We start from the raw sequence: 25,433 nt of genomic DNA on the forward strand, positions 1-25,433 counted from the left end.
TTTCTCTTCAGCACTGTAGCCAGGCTGACAAAAAGTCAGAGCTCTTTTGAGCCAACAATCCCTTTAACGTTAACTAGTAATGACTTCATGAACTTCTTCACAAATAAAATTTTTATCATTAGAGAAAAAATTACCAGTAATCATCCCACAGATGTAATATTATCTACAGCTACTGTTAGTACCATTGATGTTAAGTTAGACTCTTTTTCTCTAATTGATCTTTCTGAGTTAACTTCAATAATTACTTCCTCCAAACCATCAACGTGTCTTTTAGACCCCATTCCTACAAAACTGCTCAAAGAAGTCCTGCCATTAATTAATTCTTCGATCTTAAATATAATCAACCTATCTCTAATGATCGGCTATGTACCACAGGCCTTCAAGCTAGCTGTAGTTAAACCTTTACTCAAAAAGCCATCTCTAGACCCAGCAGTCTTAGCTAATTATAGGCCAATCTCCAACCTTCCTTTCATATCAAAAATCCTTGAAAGAGTAGTTGTCAAACAGCTAACAGATCATCTGCAGAGGAATGGTTTATTTGAAGAGTTTCAGTCAGGTTTCAGAGCTCATCACAGCACAGAAACAGCTTTAGTGAAGGTTACAAATGATCTTCTTATGGCCTCTGACAGTGGACTCATCTCTGTGCTTGTCCTGCTAGACCTTAGTGCAGCATTCGATACTGTCGACCATAATATCCTATTAGAGCGTTTAGAACATGCTGTAGGTATTACAGGTACTGCACTGCAGTGGTTTGTATCATATCTATCTAATAGACTCCAATTTGTTCATGTAAATGGAGAGTCCTCTTCACACACTGAGGTTAATTATGGAGTTCCACAGGGTTCAGTGCTAGGACCAATTCTGTTTACATTATACATGCTTCCCTTAGGCAGTATCATTAGAAGACATAGCATACATTTTCACTGCTATGCAGATGACACCCAGCTCTATCTGTCCATGAAGCCAGATAACACACACCAATTAGTTAAACTGCAGGAATGTCTTAAAGACATAAAGACCTGGATGGCCGCTAACTTTCTGCTTCTTAATTCAGATAAAACTGAGGTTATTGTACTCGGCCCTGAAAAGCTTAGAAATATGGTATCTAAGCAGATTCTTACTCTGGATGGCATTACCTTGGCCTCCAGTAACGCTTTGAGGAACCTTGGAGTCATTTTTGACCAGGACATGTCCTTCAATGCACATATTAAACAAATATGTAAGACTGCGTTCTTCCATTTGCGCAACATCTCTAAAATTAGAAATATCCTGTCTCAGAGTGATGCTGAAAAACTAGTTCATGCATTTATTACTTCCAGGCTGGACTACTGTAATTCATTATTATCAGGATGTCCAAAAAACTCACTGAAAAGCCTTCAGCTAATCCAAAATGCTGCAGCAAGAGTACTGACAGGGACTAGAAAGAGAGAGCATATTTCTCCTGTTTTGGCTTCCCTTCATTGGCTTCCTGTTAAGCCCAGAATTCAATTCAAAATCCTGCTCCTCACATACAAGGTCTTAAATAATCAGGCCCCATCTTATCTTAATGACCTTGTAGTACCATATCACCCTATTAGAGCACTTCGCTCTTGTTCTGCAGGCCTACTTGTTGTTCCTAGAGTATTTAAAAGTAGAATGAGAGGCAGAGCCTTCAGTTTTCAGGCCCCTCTTCTGTGGAACCAGCTTCCAGTTTGGATTCAGGAGACAGACACCATCTCTACTTTCAAGATTAGGCTTAAAACTTTCCTTTTTGCTAAAGCATATAGTTAGGGCTGGACCAGGTGACCCTGAATCCTCCCTTAGTTATGCTGCAATAGACATAGGCTGCTGGGGGATTCCCATGATGCATTGAGTTTTTCCTTTCCAGTCACCTTTCTCGCTCACTATGTATTAACAGACCTCTCTGCATTGAATCATATCTGTTATTAACCTCTGTCTCTCTTCCACAGCATGTCTTTTATCCTGTCTTCCTTCTCTCACCCCAACCGGTCGCAGCAGATGACCGCCCCTCCCTGAGCCTGGTTCTGCCGGAGGTTTCTTCCTGTTAAAAGGGAGTTTTTCCTTCCCACTGTTGCCAAAGTGCTTGCTCATAGGGGGTCATATGATTGTTGGGTTTTTCTCTGTATCTATGAAGCGCCTTGAGGCGACTTATGTTGTGATTTGGCGCTATATAAATAAAACTGAATTGAATTGAATTGAATTGAATTAATTGAATATATGTTTGCAGAAAATATAAACACAGGCTGTGCACACTGAACAACCACACAGAAAGTGATGCTTGTGTTCTATGATTATTGCTGACTTTTATTTCTGAACATGAAAGCATAAAACAATTATTTCACTGCACTGCTAATGTTCTTATATAAAATGGAAAATCAAAATTTATATGCGCTCTGAGTGCAAAGCAATATATACACCACCAGAGTGAGAGGCACCCTGAACCCAAACAGCTACCACAGCATTCTGCAGCACCATGCAGTACCCTCTGGTATGAGCTTAGTTGGTCAGGGATTCATCCTACAGCAAGATAATGACCCAAAACATAGATCCAAGCTGTGCCAGAACTACCTCAGGAACAAAGAACAAGGTGGTGAGCTTGAAAACATGGAGTCTCCAGACTTAAACCCCATCGAGCTGGTTTGGGATGAACTGGACAAAAGAGTGAAGCAAAGCAACCTACAAGGTCCACATTTGTGGGAACTTCTGCTACAGATACAGTGGGGAAAAAAAGTATTTAGTCAGCCACCGATTGTGCAAGTTCCCCCACTTAAAATGATGACAGAGGTCAGTAATTTGCACCAGAGGTACACCTCAACTGTGAGAGACAGAATGTGAAAAAAAAAATCCATGAATCCACATGGTAGGATTTGTAAAGAATTTATTTGTAAATCAGGGTGGAAAATAAGTATTTGGTCAATAACAAAAATACAACTCAATACTTTGTAACATAACCTTTGTTGGCAATAACAGAGGTCAAACGTTTACTATAGGTCTTTACCAGGTTTGCACACACAGTAGCTGGTATTTTGGCCCATTCCTCCATGCAGATCTTCTCGAGAGCAGTGATGTTTTGGGGCTGTCGCCGAGCAACACGGACTTTCAACTCCCGCCACAGATTTTCTATGGGGTTGAGGTCTGGAGACTGGCTAGGCCACTCCAGGACTTTCAAATGCTTCTTACGGAGCCACTCCTTTGTTGCCCGGGCGGTGTGTTTTGGATCATTGTCATGTTGGAAGACCCAGCCTCGTTTCATCTTCAAAGTTCTCACTGATGGAAGGAGGTTTTGGCTCAAAATCTCACGATACATGGCCCCATTCATTCTGTCCTTAACACGGATCAGTCGTCCTGTCCCCTTGGCAGAAAAACAGCCCCATAGCATGATGTTTCCACCCCCATGCTTCACAGTAGGTATGGTGTTCTTGGGATGCAACTCAGTATTCTTCTTCCTCCAAACACGACGAGTTGAGTTTATACCAAAAAGTTCTACTTTGGTTTCATCTGACCACATGACATTCTCCCAATCCTCTGCTGTATCATCCATGTGCTCTCTGGCAAACTTCAGACGGGCCTGGACATGCACTGGCTTCAGCAGCGGAACACGTCTGGCACTGCGGGATTTGATTCCCTGCCGTTGTAGTGTGTTACTGATGGTGACCTTTGTTACTTTGGTCCCAGCTCTCTGCAGGTCATTCACCAGGTCCCCCCGTGTGGTTCTGGGATCTTTGCTCACTGTTCTCATGATCATTTTGACCCCACGGGATAAGATCTTGCGTGGAGCCCCAGATCGAGGGAGATTATCAGTGGTCTTGTATGTCTGCCATTTTCTGATGATTGCTCCCACAGTTGATTTTTTCACACCAAGCTGCTTGCCTATTGTAGATTCACTCTTCCCAGTCTGGTGCAGGTCTACAATACTTTTCCTGGTGTCCTTCGAAAGCTCTTTGGTCTTGGCCATGGCGGAGTTTGGAGTCTGACTGTTTGAGGCTGTGGACAGGTGTCTTTTATACAGATGATGAGTTCAAACAGGTGCCATTCATACAGGTAACGAGTGGGGGACAGAAAAGCGTCTTACAGAAGACGTTACAGGTCTGTGAGAGCCAGAGATTTTCCTTGTTTGAGGTGACCAAATACTTATTTTCCACCCTAATTTACGAATAAATTCTTTACAAATCCTACCATGTGAATTCATGGATTTTTTTTTCACATTCTGTCTCTCACAGTTGAAGTGTACCTCTGGTGCAAATTACTGACCTCTGTCATCATTTTAAGTGGGGGGACTTGCACAATCGGTGGCTGACTAAATACTTTTTTGCCCCACTGTATGTTAGAATATTTGATTTCTATTGTAGAAAGAAGCCACGGCTGTCTTCAGCTGTTATATCAGGTGCTACTTTGATGAGTCAAAAGTTTAGAATACATTTTGGTCTATAAATTGATTCCATGATTTCTTTTACTCCAATTGCGTATTTGTACTATGCTTTCATTTCAGAGTGCAATGAGACATTAAACTGCATAACTTTCATGAGCCACACCCATTTTCACACCTTGGCTCATGTGATTAGGTAGAGGATCATCAGGGGGTACTTTGTCCCTCCTTGGGGGATACCCCCATGGGGTTTAAATCTAGGACTCTCCACCATTTGACCCTAGAACTGAAGAAGCTTCTCGGATGAGAGGTGAAACATCTTCAAGCAGCCTAAAGAAGTCCAGATGCTTTTCTTTCCAAGCTCCTTAGACTACGATGCATGTGCTTGTTGGTTCTGGGGCGTGTGGCTAGATGTTCTGGCCTCCCTCGGGGTGGTGGTCTGCAGTGGCAAGCACCAACCAGAGGTCCCCTCTGATGCTGAAGATGCCTGGTACAAAGCTGTCATAGATGCTAAATGTGACCACGTATGTGTTTCAGGTAAAGTATTGCTTGGCCCTCCAAGATTGTATCAGGAATTGGAAGAGCTGCAGCATGACCTGGCTGTAGTGGAGGAGGTCTCACTGTTGGTTGGCACGCTCCACGGAATCTACCAGGTAACAATATTTATTATTATTTTCACTTTGCTTTATGAATTCAATTCAATTCAGTTCAATTCAGTTTTATTTATATAGCACCAAATCACAACAACAGTCACCTCAAGGGCTTTATATTGTAAGGTAGACCCTACAATAATACATACAGAAAAAACCCAACAATCAAATGACCCCCTATGAGCAAGCACTTTGGCAACAGTGGGAAGGAAAAACTCCCTTTTAACATGAAGAAACCTCCGGCAGAGCCAGGCTCGGGGAGGGGCAGGGCCATCTGCCGCGACCGGTTGGGGTGAGAGAAGGAAGACAGGATAAAGACATGCTGTGGAAGAGAGACAGAGATTAATAACAAGTGTGATTCAATGAAGAGAGGTCTATTAACACATAGATAGTGAGAAAGGTGACTGAAAAGGAAAAACTCAATGAATCAGGGTAGTCCCCCAGCAGCCTATGCCTATTGCAGCATAACTAAGGGAGGATTCAGGGTCACCTGGTCCAGCCCTAACTATATGCATTAGGAAAAAGGAACGTTTGAAGCCTAATCTTCAAAGTAGAGATAGTGTCTGTCTCCCGAATCCAAACTGGAAGCTGGTTCCACAGAAGAGGGGCCTGAAACCTGCTGCTTTATGCAGCAGGTATGTCTTCCTAAAATTGTTCTGAAAGCATGTGAGACAAAAGAGATTGGTTGATCACAGCTTTTCTGCTGTTCAATCGATAAATCGACAGATATATTGATGTGTTCCTTCTGAATCTTTTTTTTTTTTTAAAGATAATGTAAAGTAAGTTAAAAGATATTTCCTTGACATTAGGTCTTATATGAACAGTCTGAATGAAATTATAATAAATGTCTAATATCTTTTTATCTTTTCTCTTGTACCCTCCTTTTTTTCTTTCCAGAATTCTGAGAAAAAAAGTCAGAATTTTGAGAATTCTGGAAAAGTAGAAAAACAAAGACGTGCCCACTTTCTTTTTATTCCCCAGTGACCCTAATCTTCTTCCATACCCAAGAGTGCAAATTTCACTCTTAAATTTTATGGAAACACTGTCACATTATGTAAAATCACACTTTTTAGTTTTGGTGTCATATTTGGCAAGTGTTAGCACTTTGTAAAAGAGATTTGTTCTGATTTCATTTTACAGTTTTCCTCGATTGCTTACAGATTTTCTCGATTGCTTAAACACATTTCTTGAAACTATGCCTTGTATCCCCAAAACAGTAAGCACAAATCCATAATGTCTCACCCAATTTCCCAAACATCGTATTGTCAGGTCAAAATGAAGCTCTACACTCAAATTCATTCACTCTTGCTGAAAAACCAAACTTTGCCCACAGACATCACACACAAGACCTCAAAAACACACACACGACAACATAGTTGTACACACTGGTGCAATAAATGTAAAACAATATTCCCAAAACTAGCAAGTTACGTTGCTTTTGGTTCTTACCCTCAAAAACCTTTTCACACGATGAACACAAAAGACGCAACCAATATATATACAGTGGCACATTTTTATTCATGTACCATGTACCAACACACCCCCAAAATATTATTCTACCTCAGCATCCTGTCTGTGTTCTGGGTCAGGCCAGAGAATCTCATCCACATCACAGGCTATATTGGCCCTAGCCAGGCACCCGGGGTAAAATTCTCTTGCATGCCTGATCCACCCCTGGCATGTATCTACTGATATGTCTGGCAGGCATCTTCCACGGCCTGGAAGAGGTGCACACGGGCATGCGGTTCTCTGTCATACACTTTCCACCGCCATGCCGAAAATAACTCCTCGGGTTTAGAAAGGGAGAGTATGCAGACAAAAAGATGTTAGAAAACCTTGGGTTATTGGTAAACCAGTCTCGAACCAGAGCAGTGCGATGGAAGCTGACAACAAGAACGTAGTGAGGTTGCTCTGGCTGCTGGTTCCCCTCAGTCCCACTGGAACATATGTTGTCTCAGACCACCAAGAAAAGCAAGGAGAAGCATAGTGTTATAGTAGGGTGACCAACCGTCCTCTGTTTTTGCACTTGACTTGTAAAAGCCTATGTGATATTTTTTATTTCACCATTCATTAGCTGCACAGAGAAGGCATCATTTAAATATGTTAACGTTTTCTTTAAGCAACCAGAATACAGTTTTTCTGAATTGCTAAAACACATTTCCTAAAATCTCATCTCTTTGTCTCAAAACACTAAACACAAACTGTAAAATTCAAGCTACACACACAAAACCTTTGATTTGTCTTGCGAAACCAAACATTTGACCCCAAACTATTTTAACTTTTCTCAAAATCAAGCACTACTGTCAAAAACCACACAAAACCAGCCAATGTGCAAACACAACTTAGCAACGATTACACACTACAGAAATAAATACAAAACACTGTGAGAAAGCGAGAAAATAATGTGTATTTATTCATTCATTTATACTTGTACTCACATTTTAACAAAAAAAAAAAAAAGAAAAAAAGAACTGCAATAAAAAAAGTTACATATACATAAAAAAAAAAAATTTTTTTACAGCATATTCAGATAATTTAATTTGCTTGAAGTAGCTTTTCCTGTGTTTAAGAATTTCGGTCGTATACTTTCCATCTCCATGCTGAGAAAAACTCCATGACAGGGTTCAAAAGGGAGAGTATGGTGGAAGAAACACATTGATAAAATGCTGCTCATTGTGAAACCAGTTGCATATTTTTGGACCTCGGTGAAAGCTCACATTGTCCCAAATGATATGGGATGCTCTGCCTGCTCGCGATGTCTCTGCTCAAGCAAAGCATCCTGTAGACCATCCAGGAATGTTGCTAGAAGTTCGGTGTTGTATGGCCCAACAGTAACATGACAGTGGAGAACCCCATAGCTGCTGATGGCAGCACAGTTACATTTCCACCACGCTGGCCAGGCAGTTCAATAACGGCACGTTGACCTATGGCATTGCGACCTTTTCTTCTCCTTTTTGCTGGATTCAACATGTATGTTGTTTTCTATAATCCACTGCTGTGTTCCATGCAGTCGAATTCCATTATTCTGATGGACCATATCCACAATAAGTGTCTCCTGGTGTTCTGAGCGCATTCATGTCCTTCCACCCTCATGTGGCCATCCTTCAATTCTAAACAAAAAACAATTTAGTTATAAGTATACTTGTATACACATCTTCGTGGATGAAGCTGTATTCAATCTAGCAAAAAACAAAAGAAGAGGTTGCAACATGTGTTTTCCATTTTGAGTGGTAGAGAGTTAATGATGAAAACAGTGTGTTAGTTGTGTTTAACTTCTGTTGCCTGTGTGCAACATTCTGGATACAAGTGCACCACACTGCTAAATGTGTTTTGTGTTTGAGAATGTGTTTAGAGAGCTTTGGTAAACGGGAGATTCAGATTTGCCAACGGTCTCCTAACCAGATGAATAGTGTTTAAGATTTTGGCAACTGTGAGAATGATTTGATGAAAGAGTTTTCATAGTTGACAATTTAATTTTTACAATGGGGTTTAGTGTTTTAGCAATTCAGAAAAACTGTAAATAAAGTTTTTCATGACTGGGCCAAGTGTCCTCTTTTTTGGAAATCAAAATATGGTCCCCCTATTTATAGGGTCCTAGAATGGCACAGGGAGCAACATTCCCTCCACGCTGACCAGGGGGGATTTACAATAGCCCAATGGCCAATTATGTTCCTCCACCTCCTCCTCCCTGGTGTCCTAGACCTCCTTCTCCTCCTCCTCCTTGACATGTCTTTGGATCCATTGTTTCAAACCTGAATGAGCTGACTTTGCCGCTTTTGTCTATCTATCAAAGTTTCTGATTGGTGTGTGATACATTTTGACCTCTAGTGTTTCCACTTCATTAATTGTGTGCTAATTGAGCTAAAACTGTGCTGATGTGAGTTAACATTATTGACTGCTAGTGCTCTCTAAGTGACCACATGGTGTCAGCACTGACAAATGTAGGGATTTGTGTGTAGAGTTTTGCAGTAACAGTTCACCACATCTGACTCATGTGTTAAAGCAGGTGCATAGTGTTTATAGTTCAGGGTAATGGGTGTGCTTTTTGGAAAGTGGCATTATGGTTTTGAAATTTGGGTTCACAAGATTGGTTATAGTGATTAAGCAATCAAGAAAAACTGTAATACTTCATTGTCCTCTAGATTAATAATAATTGTTTTGTTTAACCAGTCAAATATAAATATATCATAATAGCAAGCTGTTTCGGACAGACAGCTATAACTGCATTAATGCCTACTATCTCAAACCAGGCATACATATGAAGAAGAATAGTCCAGGACAGATTTTTAAGAACATGGGTGAAGTGCAGAGTAGTAAGTAGATGATTAAAGCTCTCACTTTCAATTCAATTCACGTTTTACAAAATTCACATCAAGGTGCTATATACTGTAGGACCCTACAGTAGTATTGAGAAAATGGTATGGCTCAACAGCTTTTAATGACCATAAAATTATATGAAAGAATTGTAGGTTAAGAAGAGAGGTGATCATCAGTGAGCAGAAGTATGTCTAAGCACATTATTGGTTAAAACTCTTTTTTTTTTCTTTTTTTCTTCCTCTCTTTTTTAACTTTAACACTTGATATGTCTGTGTAGGTTCTCAGTCATCTAGGTCATGATAGACTTCATCTAAGCCACGGTAGTCTGGACTTCTTTAAGTTTCTTTTGAAGAAAATTGCTTTCTTTCCAAGCTCCTTAGACTAGATGCATGGTAGTGTCAACATTAGTCAGGGTTAAAAGTAAGTGGGAAGGAAGGTTAAAACTCTGAATGTGTATGTAAAAGACTGCAACCCAACACACTGTTGTTGCGGTTGTGTTAGGGGTTCTTATTGATTTTGCACTTATATAACTCTTCCCAGTTCGGTACACTCTCCCTCTCCTCTAGTCTCTGATCTTACTATAAAAAGAGAAAAACCTCGTTAGATAAATTATCTCCACGCGTCTCTCCAACCTCCCTGGGACCGACCCTTGAGTTCACTGCAGCACCTGCAGTTGAGCCAGCGACCATACCTCTGCCGTATTTGTTTATTAATAAAAAAAACAAACAAAACACAACCCCACCCCAAAAAAGTGAGGCCAATCCTTTATTTCCCCTTTTTTTAATCTCCCTGCCAGAATCTGAATACCACAGTGTCTCAGGACTGGTGTCTGGCTCTACAGAGGCTCATCCGTCTAAAGGAGGAGGAGATCCAGAACGCCAACAAGTGTCGCCTACGCCTATCTGTTCCAGGCAAACCTGACAAGTAAGTGTCAAGAGGTCCATATCCAAAGCAGACTTAGAGAAGGGGCAGTGAGGTTTTACCAGGCAGAGGTGTGTGAAAGTGTTTGAATATCATGTGGTCATGCCTTCTATGCCTGACAGGTCTGGTCGTCCAGTGAGCATCATGGTGGTCTTCAACACTCCCAACCCCTTCAGTAAGATCTCTTGGGTGAACCGTCTTCACCTTGCCAAGATAGCCCAGAGTAAGTTTAATTGTGTGTGTGGAGTGTGGAAACGGACTGCTGCGTGCATAGCATTTTGATACTCTGAGCACTCAGATTCACAATCTTTTTAGATTTATGCTTCACCTAAAAACTACCAGTTAGCAGTGCTGATAAATGCTGTAAAACAATAAAAGCCAATTTTAGGTTAAATTGAAATTTGCAGCCTATTCATGCTGAGACATGAGTTTGACATTAATTCACCAATAAATCATCAAATTAATTTTACATTTAATTTTAATCATAAGTTGTATTTGTCTTCAACTTTAAAGTTACTACATACATGCAACCGTGGTTCAGGGGGTTGGGAAGCTCATCTTGTAACCATAAGGTTGCCGATTTGATCCTCAGCTTTGTCTGTCTCGGTCGTTGTGTCCTTGGGCAAGACACTTCACCTACTGCCTACTGGTGTTGGCCAGAGGGGCTGATGGTGCGATATGGCAGCCTCACTTCTGTCAGTCTGCCCCAGGGCAGCTGTGGCTACAACTGTAGCTTGCCTTCACCAGTGTGTGAATGTGAGAGTGAATGAATAGTGGAATTGTAAAGCGCTTTGAGGATCTAGGAGTGCTATATAAATGCAATCCATCATCATTATTATCATTATTATTATCATCATCATCATCATCATCATCATACAGCAAAGTCTGCATTTTGACAGTTTAAGAAAGTTGTTTGTTTTTGTCTTTAATGTTTGTGTGTGCGTGCGTGTCTGTTGTTTGGTCAGGAAAGGAAAACACATCAGGTTGGGAATGTGCTGAAGAAGATGGGAAGACGAAAGCTCTGTTAAGCTGCCCACTGCTTACCTGTAAACTTTCAGTTTTCTCCTCCAGAACACACACTCTGAAGGTGAGAGGAGAGCTGTTGCTGATGACAAATACAGTTGTCCAAAAATGTTTCACTTAGAGTCTGTGTTTGATTAGTCTTTAATTAAATGAAGGAAATTTGTGGTGACTCAATCTCAGCTGGACTATCCTGACCTCCTGTTTTCAGCTTCACCAGCTCTTCCCCTATGTTGCTGCATGTCCACACATTCCTCATAGCCTGAACAGTTTCCTCCCATGTAGTATTTTCACTGGCCTTCTTACAAGTGGGTAACCGCAGTCCAAAAGACGCATAGCAACAAACTACTCATCAATGGTTTGTTGCTATGTGTGGACCAGAGCCGTGCAGAGATGTTTGAAGGGGTGGGTGCTCAAAGTTAAAAAGGGGCACATAGAACCAGGCTGAATTAAAAACAACACACATTCATCAAGAATCTAATGTGGAAGCGCATCATACACCATCACTGTCATCAGGTGGGGACAATGCAAAGCAAACATAGTTTATGTTTTACCTGATAGGTGCAATGTTGCTGTTGAGGGGTTGCTGCTGCTCCTGCTGCTGATAGTGCTGGAGGGCAGGGCTGTGTTGATCTGAGACTGTAGACATTAAAGAGTCCATAGGAGAGATTGTAGCTGATTAAACAAGTGTTATGAGATAATAAAATGCACAGATTGGTGACAGCGCTTGGAACCGTAGGGCAACAGATTAAAAAAAAAACTGTAGGAAATAAAGCAGGCTCTGCCTACGACTCTGTCAAGTGAAGGCTGTGTGCAGGCAGGCTAGGAGAAATGATGGACTCAAAACAAACAATTATTACTAAATGAGAAAAACAGGAAACTGGCTAAACTGGGAGACAAACTAAACTGGTGGATGGATGGATGGATGGATGGATGGATGGATGGATGGATGGATGGATGGATGGGCGGGCGGGCAGATGGATGGAACAGCACGGGATGAAGAAGATCACGACACAGACAAGGGAAAACACAGGACTTAAATACACAGAGGGCGCAATCAGGGAAAGGGAAACAGGAGAGAAACACAGCTGGGACAAATCAGGGCTAACGAGACAAAGGAAGCAAAACTAGACACATTAACATAAGACATTGACCTTCAAAGTAAAACAGGGAACACAGACTGAACTTACAGACACAGACTCACAAGCAGACACTTCAACAGAGGGAGCAGAGACGTGAGACGAGGGCAGACACAGACACCGACTGGACACAGAACAGAGGGAGTATGGAATTAAACTTAGGAACTACAAAATCACACACAGAAGAACTGGGGAAAAGAGAAATGCAAAACGGAAACCAAAACCTTCACAGTAATAAACCAAAATGAGAACTCAAAACACTGGGTCAATGACCCAGGTACCCTAACAGACTCACTGTGGTAGTACTTGACTTAAGCGGTCAAAGAAGTGCAGGAGACTGATGCTGTCCAGTGTAGCAAGTGATTTATTCACCATTTTGTGACCCAAACAATATTTACAAAGAAACAAATAAACTCAACTCCAAATTAACTCAGTTCAAATAAACATAACTGAACTTAAATCAATGGAAATTAAGGTCAAACTGCACACAGCTACACTGACCTCAACCTTTCTTCCCGAAACACCTGAGTTCTTCTGCTTAAATAGTCCACTTAACCAAACAATTTCTCCTCTGGACTATTCCATTCAGTAGGTAGGTAAGATGAACATGATTATATTCAAACCTCTACTACTCCTCTTTACTGGCAACAAACTCTGTGGTGTAATCAATACATATTACAACAATAAATCTATTTCTTTATAAACCCTCTGAAATCAACTTTATTAAATTATAAGAGTTCTTCCCCTTCTGCACTTGGTCTCTTCCTGTGACCTCAGATGAACTCAGAAGGTATAAAGCAGGAAGTAAAACTACATTTCCTCCTTTTGTTTCTAGAAGACAGGTAGGTAAGTTCTAAACAATACAAATTAACAGTTTAAATAAAGAACATGTTAACTTAACAAACTTGTAGGAATTGATTTAAACCAAGATGTTATATTATATAATCTGTAAAAGTGCAAAACATAAACAAACCCGGGATAGTAGATGTTTGCCTATTGCAGATTACATGTGAAATATGGTTAAATCAAAACAAGAATGTTAACTAAGAATATATACAAATGGTCTTCTCACCATACCATACCATACCACCTTTATTTATAAAGCACTTTAACATAAAACCAGAATTCAGAAAGTGCTGTACATGCTAAAAACATAAGTAAAGAAAATTAAAATGAGATAGGATAAAATAAATAACTAAAAAACTAAAATAAATTGAAACATGTCAAAACAAATTGAGTCAACGCCTCTAATCAATGCCAAAGGCTTCAGCGAATAAATATGTTTTAAGAAGACTTTTAAATTCAGAGAGAGAAGAGGCCTGCCTAACATGCAAGGGTAGATCATTCCACAACTTTGGAGCAACTACAGCAAAAGCACGATCACCTTTAGATTTATTAGTTTTTGGTACCTTAAGGAGCTGCTGATTGGCAGACCTAAGGGAACGGGGAGGTGTATATGGTTGTAGTAGCTCCGAGAGGTAGGGTGGGGCCAGGCCATTAAGAGATTTAAAAGCAAATAAGAGAATTTTAAAAACAATCTTAAAATGTACAGGTAGCCAGTGGAGTGAAATTAAAATTGGGGTAATGTGCTCAAACTTTTTTGTTCCAGTTAAAAGACGTGCTGCAGCATTTTGCACAACCTGCAGGCGCCTAATGGACGCATCACTAACCCCAAAATAAAGTGCGTTACAATAATCCAGCCTAGAAGTAACAAAGGCATGGATTACTGTCTCAAAATGCTGTTTCGATAAGATAGGCTTTATTTTGGCTAATTCCCTCAAATGAAAAAAGCTAGATCTTACAACAGCTCTGACCTGGATTTCAAGTTTAAGATTTGCCTCTATTTTAACTCCCAGATTAGTGATGACTGGTTTAACATACTGTGCCAGTGAACCAAGATCTATAATAGTGGCCTCAGAAGCGCCACCAAAAACCATCACTTCTGTTTTCTGTTCATTAAAATGTAAAAAGTTCAAAGCCATCCAGGCCCTTATATCATCAAGGCATCTGAGCAGCGGGTCTACTGAGAAGCCATTTATCTTTTTAAGTGGGAAATAAATCTGGGAGTCATCGGCGTAGCAGTGGAAAGAAATCCCATGTTTCCTGAAAATAGACCCAAGGGGTAGGAGATATAGAGAGAAAAGAAGCGGGCCTAAAACTGAACCCTGTGGGACCCCACATTGAAGAGAAGCAACAGAGGATACAAACTCCCCGAGTTTCACAGAGAAAGTTCGCTCTGCCAAATAGGATTTGAGCCACTGCAGTGCGGTACTCCGCATACCCACCAACTGCTCTAAACGGGAAATTAAAATATTATGATCCACTGTATCAAAAGCAGCAGTTAAATCTAACAGCACAATAATAACACAGTCACCTGAGTCATTTGCCAAAAACACATCATTAAAAACTCTTAAAAGGGCAGATTCGGTACTATGTAAAGCTTTAAAACCAGATTGGAAAACTTCTAAAATACCGTGTTCTTCTAGGAAGGACATTAATTGCTTGTAAACTACCTTTTCAAGAATCTTTGAGATAAAAGGCAGTTTGGAAATAGGTCTGTAATTCGCAATAATATCAGGATCAAGAGCAGGTTTCTTGAGTAGAGGCTGAATCACCGCATGTTTGAGATTGACAGGTACAACACCAGAGGACAAACTACTATTTACAATGGATTGTACAGCTGATGCTATGGTGAGAAAAACCTCTTTGAAAAATCGAGGAGGGAGAGCATCATAAGGGGAGCCTGAGGGCTTCATGTGAGCAACCAACTCCTGCAGGCAGAGCAAGGAAACTGGCTCGAACCTGTCAAAGACAGCAGAACTAGGGACAGGGGTAGAAGGGTCGAGAACGGACTGGGAAGTCTACGCTTTGACAGATAGCACTTTATCAATAAAAAAGTGTAGGAAGTTTTCACAAATTTCCTGAGAAGACTCGACACCAGCAGTCTGTGGAGCGTGAAGGACCATGTCAATAGTCTTGAATAAGACATGAGGCTTACGACAATTTGCCTGAATAATAGCAGCAAAATGTTTCCTCTTAGCATCTTTTACAGTTTTCTGGTAAGAATTCCAGTAGTCTTGTAACATTTGGTATGACACCTGAAGTTGATCGTTCTTCCATTTACGTTCAGCTCTCCTACACTTTCTTCTGGCAGCCCGGGTGTCTTCATTCAGCCAGGGTTCAGATTTGGCTTTTACTTGCCTAAGCTTAAAGGGGGGCACTGAATCTAAAGCAGTTTGGCAGACAGAGTAAAACCATGTACTCAGCTCTTCTGTATCATTGCATATGAAATCAGGAAGGCCGCCGTTCTGATTAAAAGCAATAGAGAACTGTCCAGCAGAGGAAGGGTTAAAAATACGACAGCTCCTAGCAGCAACAGGAGGAAGATTAACTTTGGTACAAGGAAGGAAAACCTCAAACAAGACAGGCCTATGGTCTGACCATACAACATCACAAACCTCTAAGTTAGAGACAGGTAAATTGTGAGTTAAAACAAGATCCAACGTGTGCCCAAATTTTTGTGTAGGCACAAACACAGGTTGCACAAGATCAAAAGAGTCAATAAGATTTAAAAAGTCCTTTGCCATTGGCTTGTCAGGGCAGCACACATGAATATTGAAGTCCCCAATAATAAGGACATGATCATATTTTGGCATAATTTCAGCCAACAGATCAGAAAAGTCATTTAAGAAGTTCTTATTGTATTTTGGGGGTCTGTAAACCACAGCACAGAGCACTGTGTGAGAGCGACCTAGCTCAAACATGCTCAGTTCAAAGCTACTAGGTGAGGTTGATAATGGCAGTGGTTTACATTTATACTGCTTCTTAAAAACAACCGCTAGTCCTCCTCCTCTGCCTGATATTCGAGGAGAGTTTAAAAAGCAGCAGCCATCAGGTAAGAGATCTGTGAAAGCGCTGGACTCACCGGCCCTCAACCATGTCTCAGTTATACAGAGGAAATCCAGTCCTTGGGTCATAAATAAATCCCTTAAAATAAAAGTTTTATTACTCAGCGATCTAGTGTTCACCAATCCAAACCTGGTGGAGGTCAGCGTGTTCGTGGCTGACAGCGAGACCCGACGCAGCGGCCATAGGTTCTGTAGGTTCGCACCGCGCCGACGAAGATGAGGGGAAATCTTTCGTGGCTGGGACATCTGATCCGAGCCAACACCCACTCACCCACTTTGTCACACTCACTCTTTGCCTCTCTTCCTCCTTCCATCTCCTCATCTCATCTATCACTCTCTACTTGCTGTCCATCTAAGTACAAGGCACAATATGATATTGTATTAAACTATTATTTAATTATTCACACTAAACAACTCTTACACCTAATCTCTAATGATAGAATAAAGGTTACAGAACCAAAACATTGCAGCTGTGTTTATTATTGTTTTTATACTTGAGTAATAATTTTTTAAAAATCTACACACACACACACACACACACACACACACACACACACACACACACACACACACACACACAGTAACATTTGACACCTTCTCCAGAATACTGTATATACTATGGCCACAAGTTTGCACCACAGTGCTGATCTAGAAGCCTTCCCTTATTAGTTATTCCTAGTGCTATAATATTTATAAAGTAATAAGTATTTCAAAAAAAAGTAATAAATACAAAATAGTGTATATATGATTCAATTTATTTTGACTTTCTGCTTGCACCCTGTGCAGGCAGAAAGCTAAACTGTTGAGATTATATATCTCAACATTATATATGAATATATATATATATATATATATATATATATATATATAGGGCTCAGAGAAGAGCTCGAGAGGATGTGGAGGGTGAAGGTAACAGTGGTCCCCGTGGTAATCGGAGCACTAGGTGCGGTGACTCCCAAGCTAGGCGAGTGGCTCCAGCAGATCCCGGGAACAACATCGGAGATCTCTGTCCAGAAGAGCGCAGTCCTGGGAACAGCTAAGATACTGCGCATGACCCTCAAGCTCCCAGGCCTCTGGTAGAGGACCCGAGCTTGAAGGATAAACCGCCCGCAGGGGCGTGCTGGGTGTAAAAGTATATATAACAAAAAAAAAACACCCAGCACGCCCCTGCGGGCGGTTTATCCTTCAAGCTCGGGTCCTCTACCAGAGGCCTGGGAGCTTGAGGGTCCTGCGCAGTATCTTAGCTGTTCCCAGGACTGCGCTCTTCTGGGCAGAGATCTCCGATGTTGTTCCCGGGATCTGCTGGAGCCACTCGCCTAGCTTGGGAGTCACCGCACCTAGTGCTCCGATTACCACGGGGACCACTGTTACCTTCACCCTCCACATCCTCTAGAGCTCTTCTCTGAGCCCTTGGTATTTCTCCAGCTTCTCGTGTTCCTTCTTCCTGATATTGTTGTCATTCGGAACCGCTACATCGATCACTACGGCCGTCTTCTTCTGTTTGTCTACCACCACTGTGTCCGGTTGGTTAGCCACCACCATTTTGTCCGTTTGTATCTGGAAGTCCCACAGGATCTTAGCTCGGTCATTCTCCACCACCCTTGGGGGCATCTCCCATTTTGACCTCGGGACTTCCAGGTTATACTCGGCACAGATGTTCCTGTACACTATGCCGGCCACTTGGTTATGGCGTTCCATGTATGCCTTGCCTGCTAGCATCTTGCACCCTGCTGTTATGTGCTGGATTGTCTCGGGGGCATCTTTACACAGCCTGCACCTGGGGTCTTGCCTGGTGTGATAGACCCCAGCCTCTATGGATCTTGTGCTCAGAGCTTGTTCTTGTGCTGCCATGATTAGTGCCTCTGTGCTGTCTTTCAGTCCAGTTTGTCCAGCACTGGTCGGATTTGGATATCAGCCACCTCCTCTCTCTGCCGGGTGGTTACATTACCGGCATGGGGCTGTCCTTCCATGATGGTTCCTCGTCTCCCTCCTCTTTCTGGGTTTCTGCTGCCGGCGTTATTCACTGAGCATCGGTCAGTGGGGCCATCTTCCCAATGATCTTGGATGTTTGTTGTCTCATCCTGGACTGTGGTGCTGACACTCACCAGTCTCCGGCCCCCTTCCTTCCGCTTAGCGTACAGCCTCAGGGTGCTGGACTTGGGGTGAAACCCTCCATGCATGGTAAGGAGCTTTCTTGTCTTTATGTCAGTGGCTTCTATCTCCTCCTTTGGCCAGCCTATTACCCCAGCAGGGTGCCTGATCACGGGCAGGGCGTAGGTGTTGATGGCCCGGATCTTGTTCTTACCGTTCAGCTGACTCCTCAGGACTTGCCTGACCCTCTGCAGGTACTTGGTGGTTGCAGCCTTTCTAGCGGCCTCTTCATGGTTCCCATTCGCCTGCGGGATCCCCAGGTACTTGTAACTGTCCTCTATGTCTGCAATGTTGCCTTCTGGTAGTTCAATCCCCTCAGTTCTGACTACCTTCCCTCTCTTTGTTACCATTTGACTACGCTTCTCCAGTCCGAACGACATTCCAATGTCATTGCTGTATAGCCTGGTAGTGTGGATCAGTGAATCGATGTCTTGTTCACTCTTGGCATACAGCTTGATGTCATCCATGTACAGGAGGTGGCTGACAACTGCTCTGTTCCGTAGTCGGTATCCGTAGCCAGTCTTGTTAATGATCTCACTGAGGGGGTTCAGGCCTATGCAGAACAGCAGTGGGGACAGAGCATCTCCTTGGTAGATCCCGCACTTGATGGTGACTTGTGCTATGGGCTTGGAGTTGGCCTCTAGTGTTGTACGCCACATCCCCATTGAGTTCCTGATGAAGGCTCTTAGGGTCCTGTTGATCTTGTACAATTCTAGGCATTCCAGTATCCAGCTGTGGGGCATTGAGTCATAGGCCTTCTTGTAATCAATCCAGGCTGTGCACAGGTTGGTCAGTCTGGTCTTGCAGTCTCGGCTGACTGTTCTGTCTACCAGTTGCTGGTGTTTTGCGTCTCTGGTATTCTTGCCAATCCCTTTCTGTGCCCCGCTCATGTATTGACCCATGTGCCTGTTCATCTTATCCGATATGATGCCTGACAGGAGCTTCCATGTAGTACTGAGGCAGGTTATTGGTCGGTAGTTGGATGGGACCAGTCCCTTCTTGGGGTCCTTGGGGATCAGGACCGTTCGACCTTCGGTTAGCCATTCCGGGTGTCTCTCGTCCACTAGCAGCTGGTTCATTTGTGCTGCCAGATGCTCGTGGAGTGCAGTCAGCTTCTTCAGCCAGTAGGCGTGAACCATGTCGGGCCCTGGTGCTGTCCAATTCTTCATACTGGAGACCCTTTCTTGGATATCTGCCACTGTGATGGTTACTGGACCCTGTTCAGGGAGGTCGCTATGGTCTGCCCTCAGATCCACTAGCCACTGAGCATTGCCGTTATGGGTTGCGTCCTTCTCCCATATGCTCTTCCAGTATTGCTCCGTCTCCAGCCTTGGTGGTGCTGTTCTCTTATTGTTCCCTTACCACTGAGAGTACGCCTTTGCTGGTTCTGTGGAGAACAGCTGGTTTATTCTCCTGCCTTCTATCTCTCTGGTGTACCTCCTCAAGCGGCTGGCCAAGGCTGTGAGTCGTTGCTTGGCAGCTTCCAAGGCCTCAGGTATGGACAGTTGGCTGTATTTCTTATGCACCTTCTTTGCCGCACCTTTCTGCAACTCCGTTAGTTGGCTAACCTCCCTCCGTGCTACTTTGATCTTGCTCTCTAGCCTCCTTCTCCATGGAGGGTACTGCCCCTTGTGGCTGTTCAACTTGTAGCCAAGCATCTCACTGATCACTGCTGCCGTATTGTAGATCAGCTTGTCAGTGTTGGTAATCGTCGTTGTAGGTATCGTCCGTAGTGCTGCATTAACATCATCTAGCAGACCTTCTGAGGGTACTTCACGTAATCTTGGTAACCGGCTACGGGGGATCCAGGTTTCAAGCTTGGCCATGATCCTATTTTTCAGGTCAGTTCCTCTCGCACTCAACGATCCTTCTCCTATCGCACTTGGGGCTATGTACCCAATCTCGGGTGGGGGTGAGGATATCTCCCCCCTGACCTGGAGTCCTGACTCCTCCTTGCCGTAGCATTTATGTTGTACCTCGTCAATCTCTAGCTGTGATAGCAGTCCCTTCTTTTGAATGTTGGAACACTGAGCTACTAGTTGTTTCGCCGTCATTGTGGATGTTGGGTATCGAAGAATCCATAGGTCCCTCATCCTATTCATGTAGCCCCTTCCGCCAGGTTTACTTGCGTAGTAGCTTTCCAACAACGCCCTGTTTTCGTCTCTTGCCCACCGATGCTTTCTTGTTCCAGTAGCCCACTTGTCGTCAGGGTGCCCTGGTTCCTCAACACCTTACGCGGACCTTGTTGATCCGGGCGACATCCGAGCCAGCATGCCTTCATATTTATCTGTCTCGCTCATGTCTGCGGTAGGCTCGCTTAGCATAGGGGGTCTAGCCTTAGGACCCTTACTGGATACAGATATATATATATATATATGAGTGATACTGAGTAGTTTTAGCTGTATGAGATGAGAAAGCATTTCACTAATTAAATATGTTAATTTATTAACACATTATTGTTTTAATAACTGAACTGACCTTTGAATAATTTGTTTATCTGTTCTGTTTCATTAATTAATTATTTGTTTAGAGATGATTTATAACGTTATTAATGTTTCAAACATGTCTGCTATGTTTGGCCAGCTGGAGGCAGCTCTTCACAGCCCATCTCAATCCAGACTGCTTGGTTTCTGCACTGCCAGCACATCCTTGCCACAGGGTTACCTTTGGGTGAGTTTAAGCTTCCACTGTTCAGAAAACATCTTTTTATTCAGTATTCACCTGCTCCTATGTGGATCTGTATGTTTGAATGCATTATTCAGTGCGGTTTCTGTCTTATGTCTGTATAACCACCACGGTGTTAGCTCTGCTGCTGGGTTAAGCTTGTCCCCCTGCTGTAAGAACTTATGTATAAAACCTTGGCTGTTCAAATCTGTGCTTTTGAGACCACACTGTTATTGGTACATTACGGATCCATGGCATAATTGCTTTGACTGTTGTTTTTTTTTTGTTTTGTTTTGTGATAAGCAAAGCTACTTTTCTCCTGTCATGGTCGTCAGGTTGCTGGTGGAGGTGGCAACTCCAACCATGGGCAAGTAGAGATTTTCTCTCTGAACCGAGCCAGTGCCCGCTTGGTCAAAACCCTCCCACTGAGAGCCCCAGTCCTTTGCCTGGAGTATGTGAAGGAGCCGTGCCCCAGTACAGTGCTCCAGGAGGGGACTGAGAAAGCCCTGAGGGCAGCCAAGACAGGAAACATAATCTGTGTTGGCCTGCAGGACGGCAGGTCAGTCTTTTCCAACACAGGACATTATTTAGTTTTATAGCTATCGGAACATTAAGTATTGTTTGGACCACAGTTTTGTTATATTTGACTAACGATTGTAAGTTTAGAAAAATAAAAGAAGAAGACAATTCCTCAAAATATTGAACCATTTTTTTAATATCATCAATTTTCTTTCACGTCATCGACCAGTTTTAAGGCCAGGATGAACCCTCTTTTGTCACTGCTGCTAAAACCAGTTATTTTTGCTGCTGACATATGTTTTTATGGGAGTTTACAGTTGCTCATTCATGCCGAGGTTTGCACCAGGCAGTTTTTACACTGATTAGGCCATTATTATTTTTTTCCCCATGTCTAAACCCATTTTGTAATTTTATGTTGCTATAAACTGAGAGAATGTGGTACTCTGCTGTTATTTGATTTGGATTGCACAAAAAAGGCTTAAGAAAACAAGTTGATCGCAAAATACATTATTCTAAAAAAAAAAAAAAAAAAAAAATCAAAGACAACCTTAAAACTTACATGAAAAGCATGAAATCAGGTAATGACATTCAATTTTCTTATGTATCTCTTTGAGCAGATTGTACTATGAGATTTTGAAAGACTAATGTAGAGCTATGTTATTTTGTTACAGCAGCAACAGCAACAATCTGGCCCCATGTGTAATATGTGACTTTTCTGTCTGCTTGTCTTTCCAGTATCCATGTTCAGAGCAGTGTGGACACAGCTGTTCAGTGCCTGCTGACCTTGGTAAACCCTGACAACTGTCCAGTGCTCTGCCTCAAACATTTACTGTCGTTCCTGTTTGCTGGACTGGCTAATGGCAAAGTAGCTATATACCACAGAAAAACTGGAGGTGAGCTGTCACAGATACCACTCTCACATGATGCGAGTTTGCATGTCAGACTAATGAGGTCATGCACTAGCGTAGTAGGAGCTAAATCACAGAGCTCAAATTAGGTGCTAAACCACCAACTAATTCTTCCTGTCAGAGCGACTGTGGGATGTGGATTCATGCAAGCTAGTGTCTCTTGGCTCCAAGCCGGTCTACTGTCTGCTGACACTTGAAGACACTATGTGGGCCAGCTGTGAAAACCAAGTCACTGTCATACAAGGAGACAGCCTCTGCATGCAGGTATATTGACTGTTCAGTATGCACACTCAGAACATTTTAAGTGGGCCTTTAACACTTTCCCTTGTGCTCTGCAATGGATGTATATACTGTTACAGTGGTGGATCCATGTCAAAATGACCCAATAATGAGGCTGGCATTTTTACAAGTGATTCCTGTGAACCAACGGCTCGAGCTTCAGAGTCCTCTAACTATTGCATTTCAGACATTTTTTATATTCTTGGATGTATAATCCACCACAAATGCAAAACTAAATTATCAGACCAGCTCAACAGTCCCACCTACCTGCTGTTCAAAGCTGCTTTTTAAGGCAAATAAGACAAAAAGGCTTGTTTCAGAGAGACAGTGAACTGATAGGCTATGTCAAGGCCCAAAGTAAGCTCAATAAGTATTACCAGTTCTACAAGAGAAGAATAAAACTGTTAGTGTTAAATATGTTTGATGGGTCAGCATCAACAGTAAACCACATTTAGGAAAATACTGCCTGGATTGGATTCCAACTCTGATTCCCAAAAAGCTGTGATACTCTGTGAAATGTATATAAAACAGAATAAAATGATTTGTTCTCATAAATCCATATTTTATTCACAGTAGAGCATCAAATATCAAATGGTTGTCAAAGGTCTGCCCAATTTTGACCAGGGATATTATTTTTGTTTCTCTGTTTTGAATTGAAATGCAGTTTAAATGCTTCATTTTTTTCCCAAAAAATTAAAAGAGCTCGAGTTTACAATACTCACATCCATGTGTATTATTTGATTCTGTCGCCCGCTAAAACCCTTTTAAATTAAAAAAAACATTTGCACTTTGGGGCGAAGTTTCTTGTGTGATTAAATGCAATTAATCGTGATTAATTAATTACAAAGCCTCTAATTAATTAGATTATTTTTTTAATCGAGTCGCACCCCTAGTAAATATGTATTCTCAGCATACACATTTACCCGAATACTACAGATGACTACAGATGACAGTCACAACTAGGCAAGAGCTTTATTTACTGAACAACCAGCAGATTATTGTTTACATGAATTAAAATATTCTTCAGAACATCCATGTACCATGTTTTCCTAAAAAAATATTTTCCACAAAATGAGTCATATGACACATTTTGTGGAACCAACTGACATATTTTTTTTGACAGATAAGCCACAGATTAACCCTTTCTCTCTGTGTTTCAGAGCTTCGAAGCCCACTCAGATCCAGACTTCAGTGTTAGCCATATGGTCCATTCAGGTGGAGGTGTTTGGATGGCCTTCACCAAAGGATCCTCCATTCATCTGTTCCACACAGAGACCTTGCAACAACTGCAGGAAGTCAACATCTCCACCCGTACCAACTATCTGTCACCAGGCAAGGCCAAAAACGATACTGTCACCGAGACAGACGGGCATACCAAGAATACAGCGTAGCTGCTTTTAGACCTGTGTTTAGCATTTCTAGAATATTGTTGTCACTGCCTGAATGTTCAGATGTCATGTTGAATGGGTCTCCTTTCTGTCCCTTGCACCAACCTTAATACCTTTGGGGACAGAGCCTTCAGTGTGGCAGTCCCCACCCTCTGGAACTCTCTCCCATATGAGACTCACGATGGAACGACACTGGAGTCCTTCAGGAAACTTTTCAAAACTCGCCTCTTCAACAAATCCCACAAACCGTAGCTATTTTAAGCTCTAGTTACTGTTGTGTAAAGCAAAGTTGGGTTTCTTGAAAGACACTATACAAATCTAAGTTATTATTATTATTGAACCCAACTGCATGGCAGGGCAACCTTGTTCCTTCAGGGAACAGAAGTTAGCAGAAGTTGTTATTAAATTATGCATTTCTGTTCTATACAACTTGCTCCCATTCTTACGAACAATATGTAATGCTGTCTATCTAACATTCAGACATTCAGTTACATAGTGTCATCACAGGTTATCTGCCTTAAAGGCATGAATAGAGATGTCTTCAGCCAAGACACACAGGGGTGTGATATCCCATACTACAATACGTTTACAGTTTACTGGAAACTTTCCTTTCCTGTTCACTTTTTCCTTAAGATCTCCACGCTGTAAATTGAACTGAGCTGCTCAGTGACAGAGCTCAGCCCGAGTTCAAATTTTGGCAGGCTACACACACACATTGTTGTCAGGGCTGGGCAGGAATAAAACATGTACAGTTAGACTATGACCAATGTAATGGTTAAATGTTTGTGTTCCAGGTCACGTTTGTGTATCCAGCTTACTGATCTCTCAGGGTATGTTGTGGGTGGGGACTAGCCAGGGTGTCATCATCACTTTCTCTGTACCGACTCTTGAGGGTATCCCGAAGATCACAGGTCAGAACATGCATCAGCGCTCCTGCTCTCTGATGTTTTTGTGACTGAAGTTGAATGTACACACAGCATGTGCTCATTACTGGTTGAACATCTCAAGATCTCTTGTGATATACAATATATCCATGTAGCATGATGGCCTGATGATGCACACATACTCATGAAGGCTCTGGCACTCACCAAAACAAAGTTAACTCAATAAACTGGAAACTGAACCATGAAAGCAACAAAGAAACAGGAGATATGCTCTATTTAACAAAAAAATAACATTAATTCCCTCAAAAGAAGTGTAGCC

At 42.2% G+C, this 25,433-nt stretch overlaps 1 protein-coding gene across 4 annotated transcripts in view; it reads left to right on the top strand.

The window, feature by feature from the left end:
* arhgef10lb (Rho guanine nucleotide exchange factor (GEF) 10-like b) overlaps nt 1-25,433 on the top strand; it is a 47,764-nt gene that overhangs the window by 19,920 nt on the left and 2,411 nt on the right. For all 4 annotated transcript variants that reach the window (XM_040003764.1, XM_040003766.1, XM_040003765.1 and 1 more), the window contains 10 exons: nt 4,904-5,019; nt 10,130-10,257; nt 10,377-10,477; nt 11,220-11,341; nt 21,056-21,142; nt 21,472-21,695; nt 22,391-22,548; nt 22,685-22,827; nt 24,003-24,174; nt 25,025-25,141. In XM_040003764.1, the coding sequence (XP_039859698.1) occupies nt 4,904-5,019; nt 10,130-10,257; nt 10,377-10,477; nt 11,220-11,341; nt 21,056-21,142; nt 21,472-21,695; nt 22,391-22,548; nt 22,685-22,827; nt 24,003-24,174; nt 25,025-25,141 (1,368 nt within the window). The remainder of the gene's footprint in view (nt 1-4,903; nt 5,020-10,129; nt 10,258-10,376; nt 10,478-11,219; nt 11,342-21,055; nt 21,143-21,471; nt 21,696-22,390; nt 22,549-22,684; nt 22,828-24,002; nt 24,175-25,024; nt 25,142-25,433) is intronic.

This window comes from Simochromis diagramma, unplaced genomic scaffold (genome assembly GCF_900408965.1).
Source record: "Simochromis diagramma unplaced genomic scaffold, fSimDia1.1 OVJJ01000466.1, whole genome shotgun sequence".
Taxonomy (NCBI): Eukaryota; Metazoa; Chordata; class Actinopteri; order Cichliformes; family Cichlidae; genus Simochromis; species Simochromis diagramma.